The 16,026-nt window shown below is 44.3% G+C and overlaps 1 protein-coding gene and 1 long non-coding RNA gene across 6 annotated transcripts in view; one reads left to right on the plus strand and one right to left on the minus strand.

Annotated features, from left to right (window-relative positions):
- CCDC60 (coiled-coil domain containing 60) overlaps window positions 1–1,840 on the plus strand; it is a 205,078-nt gene extending 203,238 nt beyond the window's left edge. For both annotated transcript variants that reach the window (XM_050748016.1, XM_050748017.1), the window contains one exon: window positions 1,406–1,840. In XM_050748016.1, coding sequence (XP_050603973.1) covers window positions 1,406–1,507 — 102 coding nt within the window. In that variant the 3' untranslated portion in view covers window positions 1,508–1,840. The remainder of the gene's footprint in view (window positions 1–1,405) is intronic.
- The window catches only part of LOC126930721 (uncharacterized), a 213,844-nt gene that overhangs the window by 152,368 nt on the left and 45,450 nt on the right, over window positions 1–16,026 (minus strand). For all 4 annotated transcript variants that reach the window (XR_007717655.1, XR_007717657.1, XR_007717658.1 and 1 more), the window contains exon 2: window positions 14,742–14,839. This is a non-coding gene — a long non-coding RNA (uncharacterized LOC126930721). The remainder of the gene's footprint in view (window positions 1–14,741; window positions 14,840–16,026) is intronic.

Raw genomic sequence — 16,026 nt, forward strand, 5'->3', positions numbered from 1 at the left:
GAGCACTGTGCTAGGAGATCTGCTGCTCTCTTCAGAGCTGGCAGGCAGGAACGTTTAAGTCTGCTGAAGCTGCACCCACAACTACACCTTCACCCGGGTGCTCTGTCCCAGGGAGATGGGAGTTTTATCTATAAGTCCCTGATTTGGGCTGCTGCCTTTCTTTCAGAGATGCCCTACCCAGAGAGGAGAAATCTAGAGAGGCAGTCTGGCTACAGTGGCTTTGCTGTGGGCTCTGCCCAGTTCGAACTTTCCGGTGGCTTTGTTTACACTGTGAGGGGAAAACTGCCTACTCAAGCCTCAGTAATGGCAGACACCCCTCCCCCCACCAAACTCGAGCATTCCAGGTTGACTTCAGACTGCTGTGCTGGTAGCAGGAATTTCAAGCCAGTGATCTCAGCTTGCTGGGCTCCGTGGAAGTGGGATCCAGTGAGCTAGACCACTTGGCTCCCTGGCTTCAGCCCCCTTTCTAGGGGAGAGGAAGTTCTGTCTCACTGGCATTCCAGGTGCCACGGGGGTATGAGAAAAAAACTCCTGCAGCTAGCTTGGTGTCTGCCCAAATGGCCACCCAGTTTTGTGCTTAAAACCCAGGGTCCTGGTTGTGTAAGCACCCAAGGGAATCTCCTGGTCTGCGGGTTGCAGAGACCGTGGGAAAAGCATAGTATCTGGGCCAGAATGCACCGTTCCTCACAGCACAGTCCCTCCTGGCTTCCCTTGGCTAGGGGAGAGAATTCCCCAACCCCTTGTGCTTCCTGAGTGAGGCAACACCCCACCCTGCTTCAGCTTGCCCTCCGTGGGCTACACCCACTGTTTAACCAGTCCCAATGAGATGAGCCAGGTACCTCAGTTGGAAATGCAGAAACACACCCACCTTCTGTGTTGATCTCAATGGGAGCCGCAGACTGGAGCTGTTTCTATTCCACCATCTTGCCAGCCACCCAACATCACAGAACTTCTAATAACCTGGATATGGGGGTCTACATGAAACTCTTCCTTTTGTGTGTCTTAAACCCTCTCCAGGAAAGCAAGCCCATAGCTGTCATCAATTCTGAAAGGGATTTACAAACCAAAAACGTTTAAAGACAAATAACTGTTTGAAAAGATATTAAGGAGTAGAAAAGAAAGAAAAATGCAGATAGCTGGGACTTCCTGTCCTCCCCAAATTTCCTTCCATCAATAGCAACAAGAAGGGTCTTAAAATTAGTCTGCTGAGCCAGGAAACTGGAAAGGGGTCCTCTTCCCCAAAGGACCACCCCAATCTGATGCTCCAAGATTATGAATGCCTGAATGGTATTCCTGGGGCCACCAGTCTCAATCACAAATCTTCCAGGATCTTGAGGGGAGGGAGGGAAGGTAGAGTCTACTTTTCAGATCAAATTCTGAGATTGCCACTGTGTCTGCCCCACAGTTTGTGCGAGAACACATCATTCATATGCCTCAAGAGGATTACATCAACTGGCTGCAGAGCCGGATCAACATACCCATCGGGCCCTACAGTGCCCTGAGGTAGGCTGGGCCTGGGTTGACCAGCTGTCTCAGTGGAGAAGTGTTTGCCTATATCATGTTCCTGTATCCTGCCTGTGTTCCTGCCTCCTGACTACCCTCATGGATGCTCTTTATGGATGACCCTTTACAGTAGGGTCATCTGGAGACTGACTTCTAGCAACATTTTTAGAGGGGGATGGTCCCAGGTGGCCCTCCCCTGAATTCCACACCCCAGACCCAACCTACCAGTTTCTGTTCTTCAATGATCCAGCCTGACTCTACCTACTTCCTCTTCAGATTCCTTCACCCTATTTATCTGCCTCAAATACGGGAGAATAAAACTGAACTGAATGTTTGATGTCTGTCTGGGAAAGAGCTGGGGCCATGGAATTCAAGTGTGGTATTTAGATCCTATTAACAACAGTTACCATTTATTGAGCTTCTGTTATGCAATAGATCCAGTGCTGAGTGCTTTACCTAGATAATATCATTTCAATCTCATAATAACTTCATTAAGTAGGCACTGATATTAACTTAATTTCATGCCAATTAAGCTACAGCATATTTCTCAATATTATATATATTGCCTTGGATGGTTGGGTGGGTGAGTGGATGGATGGATGGATGAATGGGCAGATGGGTGGATGGGCAGATGGGTGAGTGGGCAGATATATGTATGTATGGATGGATGGATGGATGAATGGATGGTGAATGGATGGATGGATGGATAGATGGATGGATGAATGACGGATGGATGGATGGATGGATGGATGATGCATGGATGGATGGATGGATGATGGATGGATGGATGGATGAATGGATGCTGGATGGATGGATGGATGGATAGATGGATGGATGAATGATGGATGGATGGATGAATGAATGGATGGTGGATGGATGGATGGATGGATAGATGGATGGATGAATGATGGATGGATGGATGGATGGATGGATGGATGGATGGCACATTTCTCAACAAGGCAATGGTATGCAAGAAAATTTTAGCCTTGAGTCCTCGTATATTTTCCGTTGGTCTTAGTTACAGAAGGAAGCTTATCTTCCTATCATCTCAAAATGTGTGTAGACTCATAACCTCTTCTCTCATCTTGGTCTTATGCTCACCTACATTCTCACTAAGTTATAGGAACCGTAGGCATTTTAATGTCCTTAGTGATGGCCACGCTGAATTAACAATTGGACAACTGGACTTGATTTGCTCTTATGCCTGGATTATCAGAGCATTTAGGTAGGCTAGGCTCAAATCTCTCCATCTGGCAATCTAAAAGTGGGGAGGAGAGTTACATTCGAATTATTCTTTAGTCTAAGCAATCTCACACTCATCCATTCACCTATTCAGTCATTTATTCATTTAACGAATATTTATTGAGAGCCCAATATGCACCAACCAAGTTCTAGGTGTTAAGGATACAGCAAAGAACAAGGCAGACAAGGTCTCTCTTCTCATGGAGTTTGTCATTTTTTACAATTTCTTCTTTTTTTGACATATGGTCCAAGATGAGATCATGGAGTTCACATAAAAACAGAGAAGTCAATAAAATGTGACAGGGAGGGCAGAGGGATTATGTAACATCACATGTCCCTCCACAGAGACACCCTATGTTTAGCAGTAAACCCCGTAAAGCTATTCGGGGTGGAAAGGTAAGATACACTCTACAGAGAAACTACGAAATTAAGAGACCCTATAGGTCTCTGTATTAAATAGGAATTTGAGTGAGGGAGGAGCAGAGAAGAAAGAGGGAGCAGCCAATAAAGAAGAAGAAAAAGGACAAAGGAGGCAGAGGAGGAAAAGGGAGCCGAGTAACAGGAGAGTGAGAAGGGACTTCAGGAGATAACCAATCGGTGGGGGGAAAAACAGGGCAGGGCTGGCTGGTGGATCCCTAAGAACCACAATGCAAACCAATCCCTCCACTTCATCCCTCTGGACCTTTAGTAGTTTCTGTTACATACCCAACTGTCTTCTGTGAGCAATGTTTTGAAGAAATAAAGAAAAGGCGCTGTGTTATACATCTGGGTTGCTCGGGGGCAAAAAAAAGTGGGGGGCCTTGAGGTACTCAGACCCTCACCACAATAAAGAGTTCAGGGCCTTGCAAGGTGGCTCAGGTCTGTAATGCCAGCGTTTTGGGAGGCCAAGGTGAGAGAATCCTTTGAGGCCAGGTATTCAACACCAGTCTGGGCAACATAGTGAGACCCCATCTCTACAGAATGTAATCGTTCTTAAAATTAGCTGGTGGAGTTCGAGACCAGCCTGGCCAATATGGTAAAACCCTGTCTCTACTAAAAATACAAAAAATTAGCCAGGCATGGTGGCACACCCCTGTAGTCCCAGCTACTCAGGAGGCTAAGGCAGGAGAATCACTTGAACCCAGGAGGCGGAGGTTGCAATGAGTCAAGATCCCACCACTGTACTCCGGCCTGGGTGACAAAACAAGACTCTGTCTCAAAAAAACAAAACAAAACAAAACAAAACAAAAAACCTTGTGGTAGCACCTGTAGTCCTACCTACTCAGAAGGCTAAGGCAGGAGGATCCCTTGAGCCCAGGAGGTCAAGACTGCAGTGAGCCGTGATCATGCCACTGTACCCCAGCCTGAGCAACAGAGCGAGATCCTGTCTCAAAAATAAAAGAGTATACTAGGAACAGGAAGTCAAAGTTAGAGAGACTACTATTGCATGAGCTCTCTAGGTTTATAGAAATCTTAAATGGACATTTGGCTTCTCACTACACATGGGACAGGAACCCAGCCAATTTGACATATATCTCAAATGTCAGGTGACCATCACAGCTGACATTTAATTACACAAGATAATCAGTGCAATGGTGCCAAATTAAAGCAAGTACAAAAAGATCCCAGTGGACACGAGGGAGGGGAGCACTAACTCATACTTGAGATGTCAGGAAAGGTTTTTGAGAAGAGGTGATTGATACCTGTAAGATGAGCTAGAGTTAGCCAGAGAGAGATGGGTAGGCAGACAAGGAGGGAAGAAAGAAGGTACCAAGCAGAAGGAACAGTATGTGCAAAGGCTGAAAGGTAAAAAGGAAGCTTCATTTGTCATTTGAGGACCTAAACGTAAGTCCAGCTGGGCCATATTTCGAATTGGGAGTACAGGACAGAGAAAGGGACGAGCGGGGTTGGGGAGAGAAGTAGAAGCCAGATCTTTTAGATGCCTTATAAGCCATGTTAGGAAGTTTGGGCTTTATCTGCCTGGAAATAGGAATCCATGGAAGGATTTTGAGGAAGGAAATAATTGCATTTGCTTTCAGGGGAGAAAAATGGCACTCACAAAGAACAAGGAGCTAAGATGAGGCTGTGGCGGTGATTGTGGGGAGAGCAATGGGGGTGGAGATGGGGTGAAGACACTCATTGAAAAGATATTTAAACAGAAGAATCAACAGAACTTGGTGTGATGGATTATAAGTAACGGAGACGGGAATATCAGGAATCACGAGTGGAAGGTGATGCCTTAAATGCACCAGGAGAAGAGGAAGAAAAGAAATTCATAATGAGAAGATGAGGAGTTATGTTTTAAGCATATTGAGTTGGAGATGCCTGAGGGACAGCCAGGTAGGGGGACTGCATAACTCAGGAGAGGAGGCTGCACTGGAGACAGAAACATAGCAGCAGCATCCCATAGGTCAAGACGGTCAAAGGAAGAAATGGGACGACAGGCAAGAAGAGGAGAGGAGAGAGGGGGTCTTAAGGACAGAATAACAAAAAGCATCAAGAAACCTACTCACAAAATAACATTTACTGACTGGATGCAGTGGCTCAAGCCTGTAATCCCAGCACTTTGGGAGGCCCAGGTGGGCGGATCACCTGACATCACGAGTTCAAGACCAGCCTGACCAACATGGTGAAACCCACTCTATTAAAAATACAAAAATTAGCCAGGTGTGGTGGTGCATGCCTGTAATCCCAGGTACTCAGGAGGCTGAGACAGGAGAATCGCTTGAACCCGGGAGGTGGAGGTTACAGTGAGCTGAAATCATGGCATTGCACTCCAGCCTGGGTGACAGCATGAGACTCTGTCTCAAAAGAAATTTTTTAAAAAAAAATTTTTAAATAACATTTACTGAAGGGCTGCTTAGTTCCAGACCTCATGCAAAATGTTTGGCACATATGATCTCATTCCATCTTCACAAGCCTGCAAAGAAGGGCTCTTGTATCCTTCCTGTTTTGCAGATGATGAAATAGAGGTTCTGAGAAGTGTTTTGTACGCATGTCCAGCTGACTATGAACCCCCTCCCCATCCCTACCCTCCGACCTCCAGCGCCCTCTGCTATGAAACAAGGAGGTCACGAGAATTATTGCGGTTTTGGAATTGAGCTCATCTAATGAGGAGGCTTTCATGAATTATATTAGCTCACATTTGTACTGTATTCCCAGAGTGCCTTCTCCAGTATTATCTTATTCAGTGCTCACAGCATCCCTCTGAGGTGGGCATTATTATAATCTCCATTTTGCAAAGAAGGATATCAAGACTTAAGATTGTCCAATAGTCATATAGCAGGTAAGAGGCAGAGCCAAGTCTAAATTGAAGTCTGTCTGTCCCAGTCAGGGGCAATCTGAAATTGCAAGACTTACTCCGCCCTCCCACTTGGCAGTTTCTGAGCCTGTTTCTCAGAGCTGTAGCTCTATCTAGTGGCCTTTATCAGTATTACTCTCCCACCCTGCCCTCCAGCAGATGTCACTTTCCTGCCAAAAAAAAAAAAAAGAAGGCAAGTATTAAACAGCAGCAACAAGACCTATTCTGCTTAGACAAAGCGTGTTTACTCAAACCAAGGAAGACCTCTTACTACTAAGATAGATTGGGAACCAGGACGAGGCAACACATCCCCTCCCAGCTTCCAGGTTCTAAGAAGAGCCACAGGAAGAAATTTTTTTGCTTACTAGCCTCTCCATCATAATCTTAACTGAGCACCTACTAGGTGCTGGGTCCCCAGGAGTCACTGTCCCACAGCTCTGACCAAGCCATCTAAGTGGTTAACATGAGAGCTTTTTAAACTATATGTGCGCTAGAGAAGCTTTTTTCTGTAAAGGACTGGATAGTAAACATCTGTTGCATGTTCTTTTTATTTATATAGTCCTTTAAAGGTGTAAAAACTGTTCTTAAATTAGAGGTCATACAAAAACAGACCATAGATCAGATTGGGGCCATCAGTCATCGTTTGCTGACCCCCACTCGAGGATAAATTTAGGAGGGAAGAGGAATGTCTTCCCCAAAAAACAGAGACAAGGAGGGCTGGTGAACGTAATATGGTAAATATGTAGATGAAGGGGGGTTTGGCACTATTCAGAATAGTTTTTGTCATTTTTGTGGAAAAGGAATGAATGCATAGGGTACAAATCCTAGCAGTGCAAAAGAATATCCACTAAGTAGTGAGTATTCCTCCCCCTCCAACTCTCAGACCCCATTCCGGTTTACAGAGGCACTCACACTGTACCCAGTAACTTGTATTACTTTCCAGGGATATTCTTTGCATGTATAAGCAACACATTTTTAATTAATTAACTAAAATGAAGCATTCATTGTGTGCTTACTGTATACCACGCATTGTTCTAAGTGCTTTGCATTCAATTATAGTTTATCCTCACAACAGCTCTATGAGGTAGATATCACTCTGACCCCCACTTTATTGTGGAGGAAACTGGGGTATAGAAAGTTGAGAAACCTGCCCAAGGCTACATAACTGGGGTAAGTAACATTTCTTCTTTTTAACAGACATAGTGAGCTTAGTATACAAACTTCTGCATTAATTTGCTATGTTGGTGGTCATTTCACTTCCTATCTTTCTACTTTATATGAAAGGAAAGAGGCTGAAGTTTCATACCAGTACATTAAAACCAATACCTAGACTGTTGTCACCACCCTGCCTTGATATTTCATTTAAAGGTTCGCAGGTAAAGGAGGAACTAGACCAAAAGCTATGACGAATTGTGAAGCATGATATCAAAATAAAAGCCCAAGCTAATGTTAAAACAACGCCTGCATCACTTCCTCTTTACCCAATCCTGCTCATTTCAGTCCCTGAGCTTCACCTGCATGGCTGAGGTTGAGTGTCCTTCCCTGTTTTGGGACCTGGAGGTAGCCAGGGGAAGTCAGATAAAAATAATGTAGAGTAAGAATTCAATAAACGTGAAACTTTTCTAAGTGCCTCATGCTAGGCACTATGTAATACATATGCATTTGCTGGTTGATTCCTTGTAATTATCCTGTGAAACTAGCATTCTTATGCTTCTTCACATTTACAGAAGACAGAAAATTGAAGCTAAAGGAGGTGAAGCGGCTTGCCCAAGTCACACACCTTCAAGCAATTAATCCAGAGTTCAAATCCTGGTCGTCTTGAGATCTTGCAATATTGTTTTAACCACATTACACTACCTCTCTACTTAAAGGATTTTGTCTTGGGGTTCCAACTGGTCATCTTCTGGGGGGGAAATCAGAGCTCGAGCTTTAGTGACAATAAAATTTAGAAACCATTTACATTTTTGAAGGGCGTTCACATCCATTAGCACCATGTGATCTCCAAAGCAATCCTCTGAGATGTGCAAAGAAAATCTCACTCACATTTTGAAGACATGACACACTCAGTAACTTGAGATTTGGGCCTGGCTATTTAACTCTCAAACTTTCTCCACCACACTGCCCTGGGGCAAAGGAACCACACTAGTGAAAAGCGGAGAGAGGACAAATTCCTTTCTGGCCTGGTCTCAAAATAGCTCTGAATTTTTTTTGTTTACTTGTTATCTGTCTTCCCAACTAGATTTAGCCTTCATGAGGGCAAGGACTACATCTGCTTTATTTGTTATTGTAGTCCCAGAACTTCTCATAATATTTCTGGCATCGACTGAATGGATGAATGGATGGATGGATGGATGGATGGATGGATGGATGGATGGATGGATGAACAGTTGAGTGGATAAGTGGATGAATGCTTGAGTGGATGGAGGGATGGATGGATGGATGGATGGAGGGATGGATGGATGGATGGATGGATGGATGGATGGATGGATGGATGGATGACTGAGAGAAACTAAAAGAAGCCATCATCAGGGTTAGACTCATCAGTTTTCCTCAGATCCCCACTGCCTTCTAGGAAATAGAGATGACCAGGAGGCTAGCTTATATATGAGACTGCCCATCCTGGCAAAGGTGAAGCCTGATAGTATAAGAAATAAGCTCACAGCACAGTGTCCTAAGGCAAGGCCAGCACAAACAGTTCCCTCAATGACCCAATAGGTTGGTGAGAATAGAGCTGAGGCATTCCTTTGACCTTAGACTTTTAAAAGTAAAACGTCTACTTTCAGAGCTTGGGGCAGGTTTTCTATTAAACATCACAGAGCTAGTCCCTTCCATCACATGCCTTAAGCCAGAAACACCCACATCCTTTGTCCCAATCCACTTTCCGTGCTCTGATGAAAAGTCTCTCCCACTTGCCTTTTGGGATTATATCTATCACCACGGATGCTACTTAACAGCCATTTCCCATTCTTCTTTTGCTAGGAGTCCTGATTTTGTTCAAGTGTCTACCCCTTCCCATGTGAGATCAGGATGAATCTTGATTGGCCTAAATTTATATTGGCAATTCCATTCCTCCTGCTAGGGTTGATTTATAGGTGGTCATGTGACCCCAGGTTTTCAAGAGGAGGCTCCTGAGAAAGGTTTGTTTCTTCTTAAAAACAAACACAGAGGAGGCCGGGCACAGTGGCTCACACCTGTAATCCTGGCACTTTGGGAGGCCAAGGCAGGTGGATCACCTGAGGTCAGGAGTTCGAGACCAGCCTGGCCAACCTGGTGAAACCCCGTCTCTATTACAAATACAAAAATTAGCTGGGTGTGGTGGCAGGCACTCGTAATCCTAGCTACTTGGGAGGCTGAGGCAGGAGAATCGCTTGAACCCGGGAGGCAGAGGTTGCAGTGAGCTGAGATCACGCCATTGCACTTCAGCCTGGGTGACAGAACAAGACTCCATCTCAAAACAAACAAACAAATAAACAAAACAGAGCACAGAGAAAAACAGTCCTTCCATGGAAGTTATCATGTCTTCACTAAATTGTGCAGGCACCTTACTGCCAACAAGGGGCAGATCCAAGAGAATCACCTTGGTTGGAACATTTTGAAGTGAGTTGATACATCCTTCATTACCCAAAACAGTCGAGTCTGGGTTTTCTGCTACTTGAAGCTGAAAATACTCAGTTGCAGAAACCCATAACAATATCATTCTCACTTCTCACCCTTAACTAACATCTGCTCTTTTGATAGCTATTTGAATGATAACTCCCTCATCTGCAAATCTCAGAGAAAGTCTTTGACTCTTTTAAGCAAGATGTCATCATGCCAAAGAGAACCTAGATTTGTTATATTTGGGACTCCACAAAAAGGCTGCAGTGTGTCTTGCAAATGGTAACATTAACTCTGCTAAAACATTCCCAAAGATGTGAAACTCAGGGGTCACCAAGCAGCTGGGGGTAAGGCAGAGAACATGACACGGTACAAAGCCCTTCACGAGGCAGAAACACCTTCATCCCCAAAGTCAAAATAATCTAGGAACAGGGGTGAAAATGAAAAACTGGTGACTGGGGAAGATTTTCAACATTGATTTTAAGGTATGCATGGGAACAGGGGTGTGAAGGAGGTGAAGAATAGTTTATAGTGATTAGATGGTAAGTCCTGGAGGTAACAAGTGGGAGAAGGGGGCTGAAAGAAGGGCTGCAGTTTGATGGGCGGAGGTAGGAAACTCATAGAGTGTTTGAGCCAGGTGAGACCTTGTCATCTACCTGAGCTTGCATATCATTGAGTACCTACCATGCTCCAGGCTTTTTGAGAGATGCCAGAGGTATAAAGATAGCCTGTGTCCTCCAAAGGTTAAATAGTGGTGCTATAGTGTGATGGTTAAAAGAGAACACTCAGGTGTCAGACTGAGAAAGTTCAGATCCTAGTTGTGCTGTCATTGGCTGTATGACCTTGAGAGATATCTTCACTTCTATGTATCTCATCTGTAAAATGGGAATGCCACTGAAGAGTCAATGAGATAGCCTGGGCCGGGCTTGGTGGTTCATGCCTGTAATCCCAACACTATGAGAGGCCAAGGTGGGCAGATCATCTGAGGTCAGGAGCTCGAGACCACCAGCCTGGCCAACATGGGGAAACCCCTCTCTACTAAAAATATAAAAATTAGCTGGGAGTGGTGGCGGGCATCTGTTATCCCAGCTACTCTGGAGGCTGAGGCAGGAGAATGGCTTGAACCCGGGAGGCAGAAGTTGTAGTGAGCCGAGATCGTACCACTGCACTCCAGCCTGGATGACAGAGTGAGACTCCATCTCAAAAAAAAAAAAAAAATTTTAGTGAGATAGGCTATATAAAGTATCCAGCTTACAGTAAGGACTCAATACACCTTAGCTGTGACAACAATGGCAGAGAAAGATGGAGCACACAGAAAGCCACCACTAAGTCTGGCAAGTCAAAAAAGGTACATCAGTCAATGTCTTTATATGCAAGCAACAGAATCTGATTGTGGCTAATTTAACTCTCAGTCTTTACATTACTGCCTCTGAAAACATAAAAATCTGACTGCAAAGCCTAAGTCACATGATCATATCCTAGTTGATAAAAAAGGCTGAGAAAGCAAGTATCTGGATTCTTTGACTTTTATAATAGGAGAAATATTAATCTCATAGAGTGAAAGTTTCCCAAGAAAAGGAAAAGGACTCAGATGCTACTCACAAAAAAACAAAAGTGTCCCCTAGAGAAGGATTCCTGGAAGAAGTAACAACTGAGTTGAAACCAATCCACATCCTACATTTTACCAATGAAGAAACTGAGACATAGAGAGGTGGACTCTTCCAAAGTCACTAGCATTGGGAGGAAAAGAAAGAAGGGCTTGGAATAGAGGACAGTACAGTTCAGGAGGAGACCCCAAAGGAGACCTCTGATGGGCTGAGGGAGGAAGTGGCTAAAAGCCTCAGTCAGAGCTGGTGTTGGGTCCAGAAGTGGTGGCAGCAGAGGAGACAGTGAATATTGGACAGTGTTAGTTTCCAGGCCTGGGAAGAAGTTGGGACCCAGCATAGAGGAGTGGTATATCATAAGGAATTGGTTTGGTCTTTATCCCCAGTTTCTGGAAGGGAGCCTCTAAACCCTTAGAAGTTCCAGAGTGAGACGAGTTTCTTTGTTATTCATAGTGGGCCCCACAGATCACCCCTGAGTTTATGCTAATGAGGTGATCCACAGTGGGTCCTTAGACAGTTTTATGCTGGAAGCTGGTCATGCCAGAAAGACCAACAAAGTGATTAGAGGGTTGGAGTTTTGAACCACATTATATCCTCTCATCTTCCTGTGCTCTGGGGACAGAAGGAGGGTTGGAGGTGGGGTTCAATCACATCGCCATTGATTCAACCAAGCATGTCTACATGATGAAGCCCTAATAAAAACTCTGAACATCCAACACTCCAGTGAGTTTCCCTTTTTGATAATCATATATTGATATCCTGAAGACATGGAAACACCACATCTTGGCCCCTCCCAGACCTCACTCTGTGTTACTCTTAATTTGGATCATTTTTATTTATATCCTTTATAATAAAATTATAATCATCTATATCATACTTTGTTGAGTTCTGTGGGTTGTTCTGTCTTATACACAGATAAGAACTCAACAAAGTACAATATATATGATAGTGAATTAATGGACCAGAGGGGCTAGTGGGAACCCTCAAAGTGTAGCCAGTTGGTCAGAAGTGTAGGTGGCCTGGGACCTCTATGAATGGTGTCTTAATTGAGGACATTCTTGTGTACCCTTAATCTGAAAGCTTTGACCTACCTCTGGATAGTTAGCATCACAATTGCATAGCAAAATGAAAGCAGTAATTCAGGCAAAGGACTGTATCGTTCCAACCCCATAGTTGAGCCTCTGTCAAGGAAAGTCCTCACTCAAAGATGGAACACGTGTGTAGCTCGTGCCTGCCCACTGCCTCTTCTTTAGGCAGCAACCCCTTCCCCCTGACTCTCATTCATTGTGGATTGAGCAGTGCTTCAGTCCAGTGCCAGGTGTGGGCACGTGACCAAGACCTGGATAATGCAAGCATGACATTTCCCTAATCATAGCAAATGGCTCAGGATGGACACCCAAAGTAATCCAATAAAACTCAATTCCTGAACTTCTGTTGGAACTGGAAGAGAGAACAAGAAGCCTTCTTTCTTCTGGAACTGTTGACACTAAGGATAAAACAAGCCTACTGCTTCTGGGAACCAGCACACAGAGAGAAACTGCCAACAAAGGGAGGAAAACAAAGCCAAGAAATGCAGCAAAAGAGAGATCAAATATTGGTCACATCATCTGGGCCCCTGGCTCCCTAGACAGATCTTTGAACTTTTGGTTATGGCGGCTAACAGCTTCTCTTTCTGCGGAAGCCACATTTAATTTGATTTCCTTCACTTGAAACAAACTGATTCCCAATTAATGCAACAGGAGAAAGAAAAGAGATCTGTGTATAAGCATAGTCAAATTCTAGACACCCCTTCCTCTAAGAGGGCGAGTGAGGTCGTAGAGAAAGGCACTATCATGGGATATATCACGCAGGTGATGCTAAGACGAAACCCTGAGTTAAATTCACAACATCAATCAAGAGAAAAGGGAAAGACTAAGAACACAGATGTTTTATCACTCCGTTTTGCAGCAGGTGTGAAAGTGCCAATTTGGATTTAAAAGAGCATGAAACAAATGCAAGGTGGGGATTGTTATCAGAGCCAACCCTCATGTCTCTACCACTGTGAAAAGAGGCGCCAGGTAAGTAAATTTCCTAGCTCAATGGTCTTCAAAGTGGAAGGGTTGCACAAGATGATCCATTAGGGAGCAGAAAAAAATATTAGAACTTATATTTATAGCTATCTTAGCAAAAGTCTATCTGAAGCTTTACGAGTAGTTTGGGTGTGGATTGACCCTGGCACCCCCATTCAGTCTGTACTGAGAAAGAGACCACATGTCTGGTGTCAGGCAAGCCAAGAAACCCAGGAGAAGTTGGGCATTCCACAGTACGAAAGGGATAATAGTGGCATTCTTTTTTTTTTTTTTTTTTTTTTTTTTTTGAGACGGAGTCTCGCTCTGTCACCCAGGCTGGAGTGCAGTGGCCGGATCTCAGCTCACTGCAAGCTCCGCCTCCCGGGTTCACGCCATTCTCCTGCCTCAGCCTCCCGAGTAGCTGGGACTACAGGCGCCTGCCACCTCGCCCGGCTAAGTTTTTGTATTTTTAGTAGAGACGGGGTTTCACTGTGTTAGCCAGGATGGTCTCGATCTCCTGACCTCGTGATCCGCCCGTCTCGGCCTCCCAAAGTGCTGGGATTACAGGCTTGAGCCACCGCGCCCGGCCAATAGTGGCATTCTTGTCATCTCATCCCCAGTGTTACTTCTGATAAACTTCCAATGCCTCTCTTTAAATCTCCTGATATTAACTCTAGAGCATCGAGGGTACCTATGAATTGGCATTCCTCTCACTATACCCCAGTGATGCTCTCAGATACTGAAAGATTAGTTATCTTCCCTTGCGTTAAATGACCCCAGGCGACTGATATCCTAATTAACCCTTCCTCTATCTCCTCCTTGGGTCTCTAGCTTCTCTCCCAACAGTGAGTTTGCAAAGAGAAACAGTGCGCCTAACTTGTGCATAAAAAACTTAAACTTTACATAAAGTTTTTTTTAAACACGCAACTTCCAATTTAATGGGAGTCAAATGGCCAAGTGCCTCAATGAAGGAGCATGAAATAATGCTCTGCAATGTTCTTTAGTTCACCCCACAAACTGGCTGTTCTGAGCACATTCTAAATCTTTCTCTCTCTCTTTTTCCCCACCCTAACCCCATGATAAAAAAGAGAGCTGAGGCTTCAAGGGATCAAAGAAACAGACCATCCACCCCAAACCATTTTTACTTGGGGTGACACAGAAACATCACCATCCAAGTTTGCTAAAACAGCAGCTGGATCTCACTTGTAAAGCAGTTCCAACAGAGGAGGAAAGGGATACAAATTTACAAAGACAATAAATTTAACACTCTTTTCTCATTATACCAGAGCTTGTAAGAGGATTGCATTACAGGTCTAGCAACTCTAGGGCATCTGAAATGCGGTCTCATTTACAAACATTTTATTTACACTTTATGATTTCATGAACCACTGATTGCATAAAGCAGGCCAACCGGCCTCCTCCTCGCTTCTTCAATTTAATGCCGTTTTACATTTGCAGAAAACTCACCAATGAAGAATAGCAGACAGGTGAACAGGCTAGCCAGGAAGTGGGTCAGATGGTAATACATTTAGTCTTCTTTTCTTCTAGGGCTTCCGTTTCCCCATCTGTAAAATCAGAAAGTTAGATTATGAGGGTCCCAAATCTACATTTCAACCAAGACCAGGCAAGTAATACAAATGACTGGAGGGAATGGGGTCTAATATTATGTGTCGAATATTTGACAGGCACTGAGTGAGAAAGGTACTGGGAGCAGAAAGGGAGACAAGCCATGATCCTTGCTCTGGTGAAGCACTTGGCCTTGTGAGAGATGTGAGCACATAGGCAGCTACCAACAAATATGATAAAAGCTATGTTCAAGGTTCCACATGAATGCACAGGAGGGTTGGACTAACCCATCCCAGATGAATCCTCGAAGATTTTTAAAATAAATGAGAAGGCACTTGAGGAGAAGAGGAGTGTTGTAGGTGAAGAAGTGGAAAGAACCAGAGAAGAGGAATGGCTTTTCAGGTGGAGAAAACTGCCTGTGCAAAGTCACAGTGACCTGAAAAACAATTATGTATTGGGGGAGAAAAAAGAAGTTTGTTAGGGCTGGAAGGTCCATACGTGAAGTTATGGAAAAATAGTCTAGAAGGGTGAGTTGGAAATAAATCACAAACAACCTTGAGGAATCTGTCTTGAGAGTAATAGGAAGCTAGGGATATGTTCTAAATTGTTGAGAAAACCAGTGATGTTTACATTTTAGAAAGTTTGCTCTGTCTGCAGGGTGGGGAATGGGTTACAGCGGCACCATCCGATATGGTGGTCATTAGCCGTGTGTGGCTACTGAGCACTGGACACATGGCCAGTCCAAATTGAGATGTGCGATGTAAACTAAAAATAAAATCTTAAGCCCCACCGACAGAACAGATGCCTTCTTGGCCAAAGAGACCCCCAGAAAAACCTTAAAAACTGAGTTCACGGCCATGACAAGAACTGGAGGTCTGACACACCTCGTTATACCCCCTCTTTTGTGTAGTTTAGACACAACTGACCAGATTTAATGTTAAAATAGAGATCACAAGACCGACAAAATGAATTCTTTGTAGCAATAAGATATCAAGATATCAACAGAGCTTATGGCCGTTCCAGGAAAGGGTTAAGTCACACACTCCTTCACTTAAAGAATAAACTGGATTCTAACTGCCACAAGGTTTTTCTTTTTCTCTAGCAGCTAAACAAGCGCTGGCCTTGAGATAAGCAATGTTAAAGCAACTGCCACTAACCAACCACCAGACACTGACGAACTGATCCT

Source organism: Macaca thibetana, chromosome 11, assembly GCF_024542745.1.
Source record: "Macaca thibetana thibetana isolate TM-01 chromosome 11, ASM2454274v1, whole genome shotgun sequence".
NCBI lineage: Eukaryota > Metazoa > Chordata > Mammalia > Primates > Cercopithecidae > Macaca > Macaca thibetana.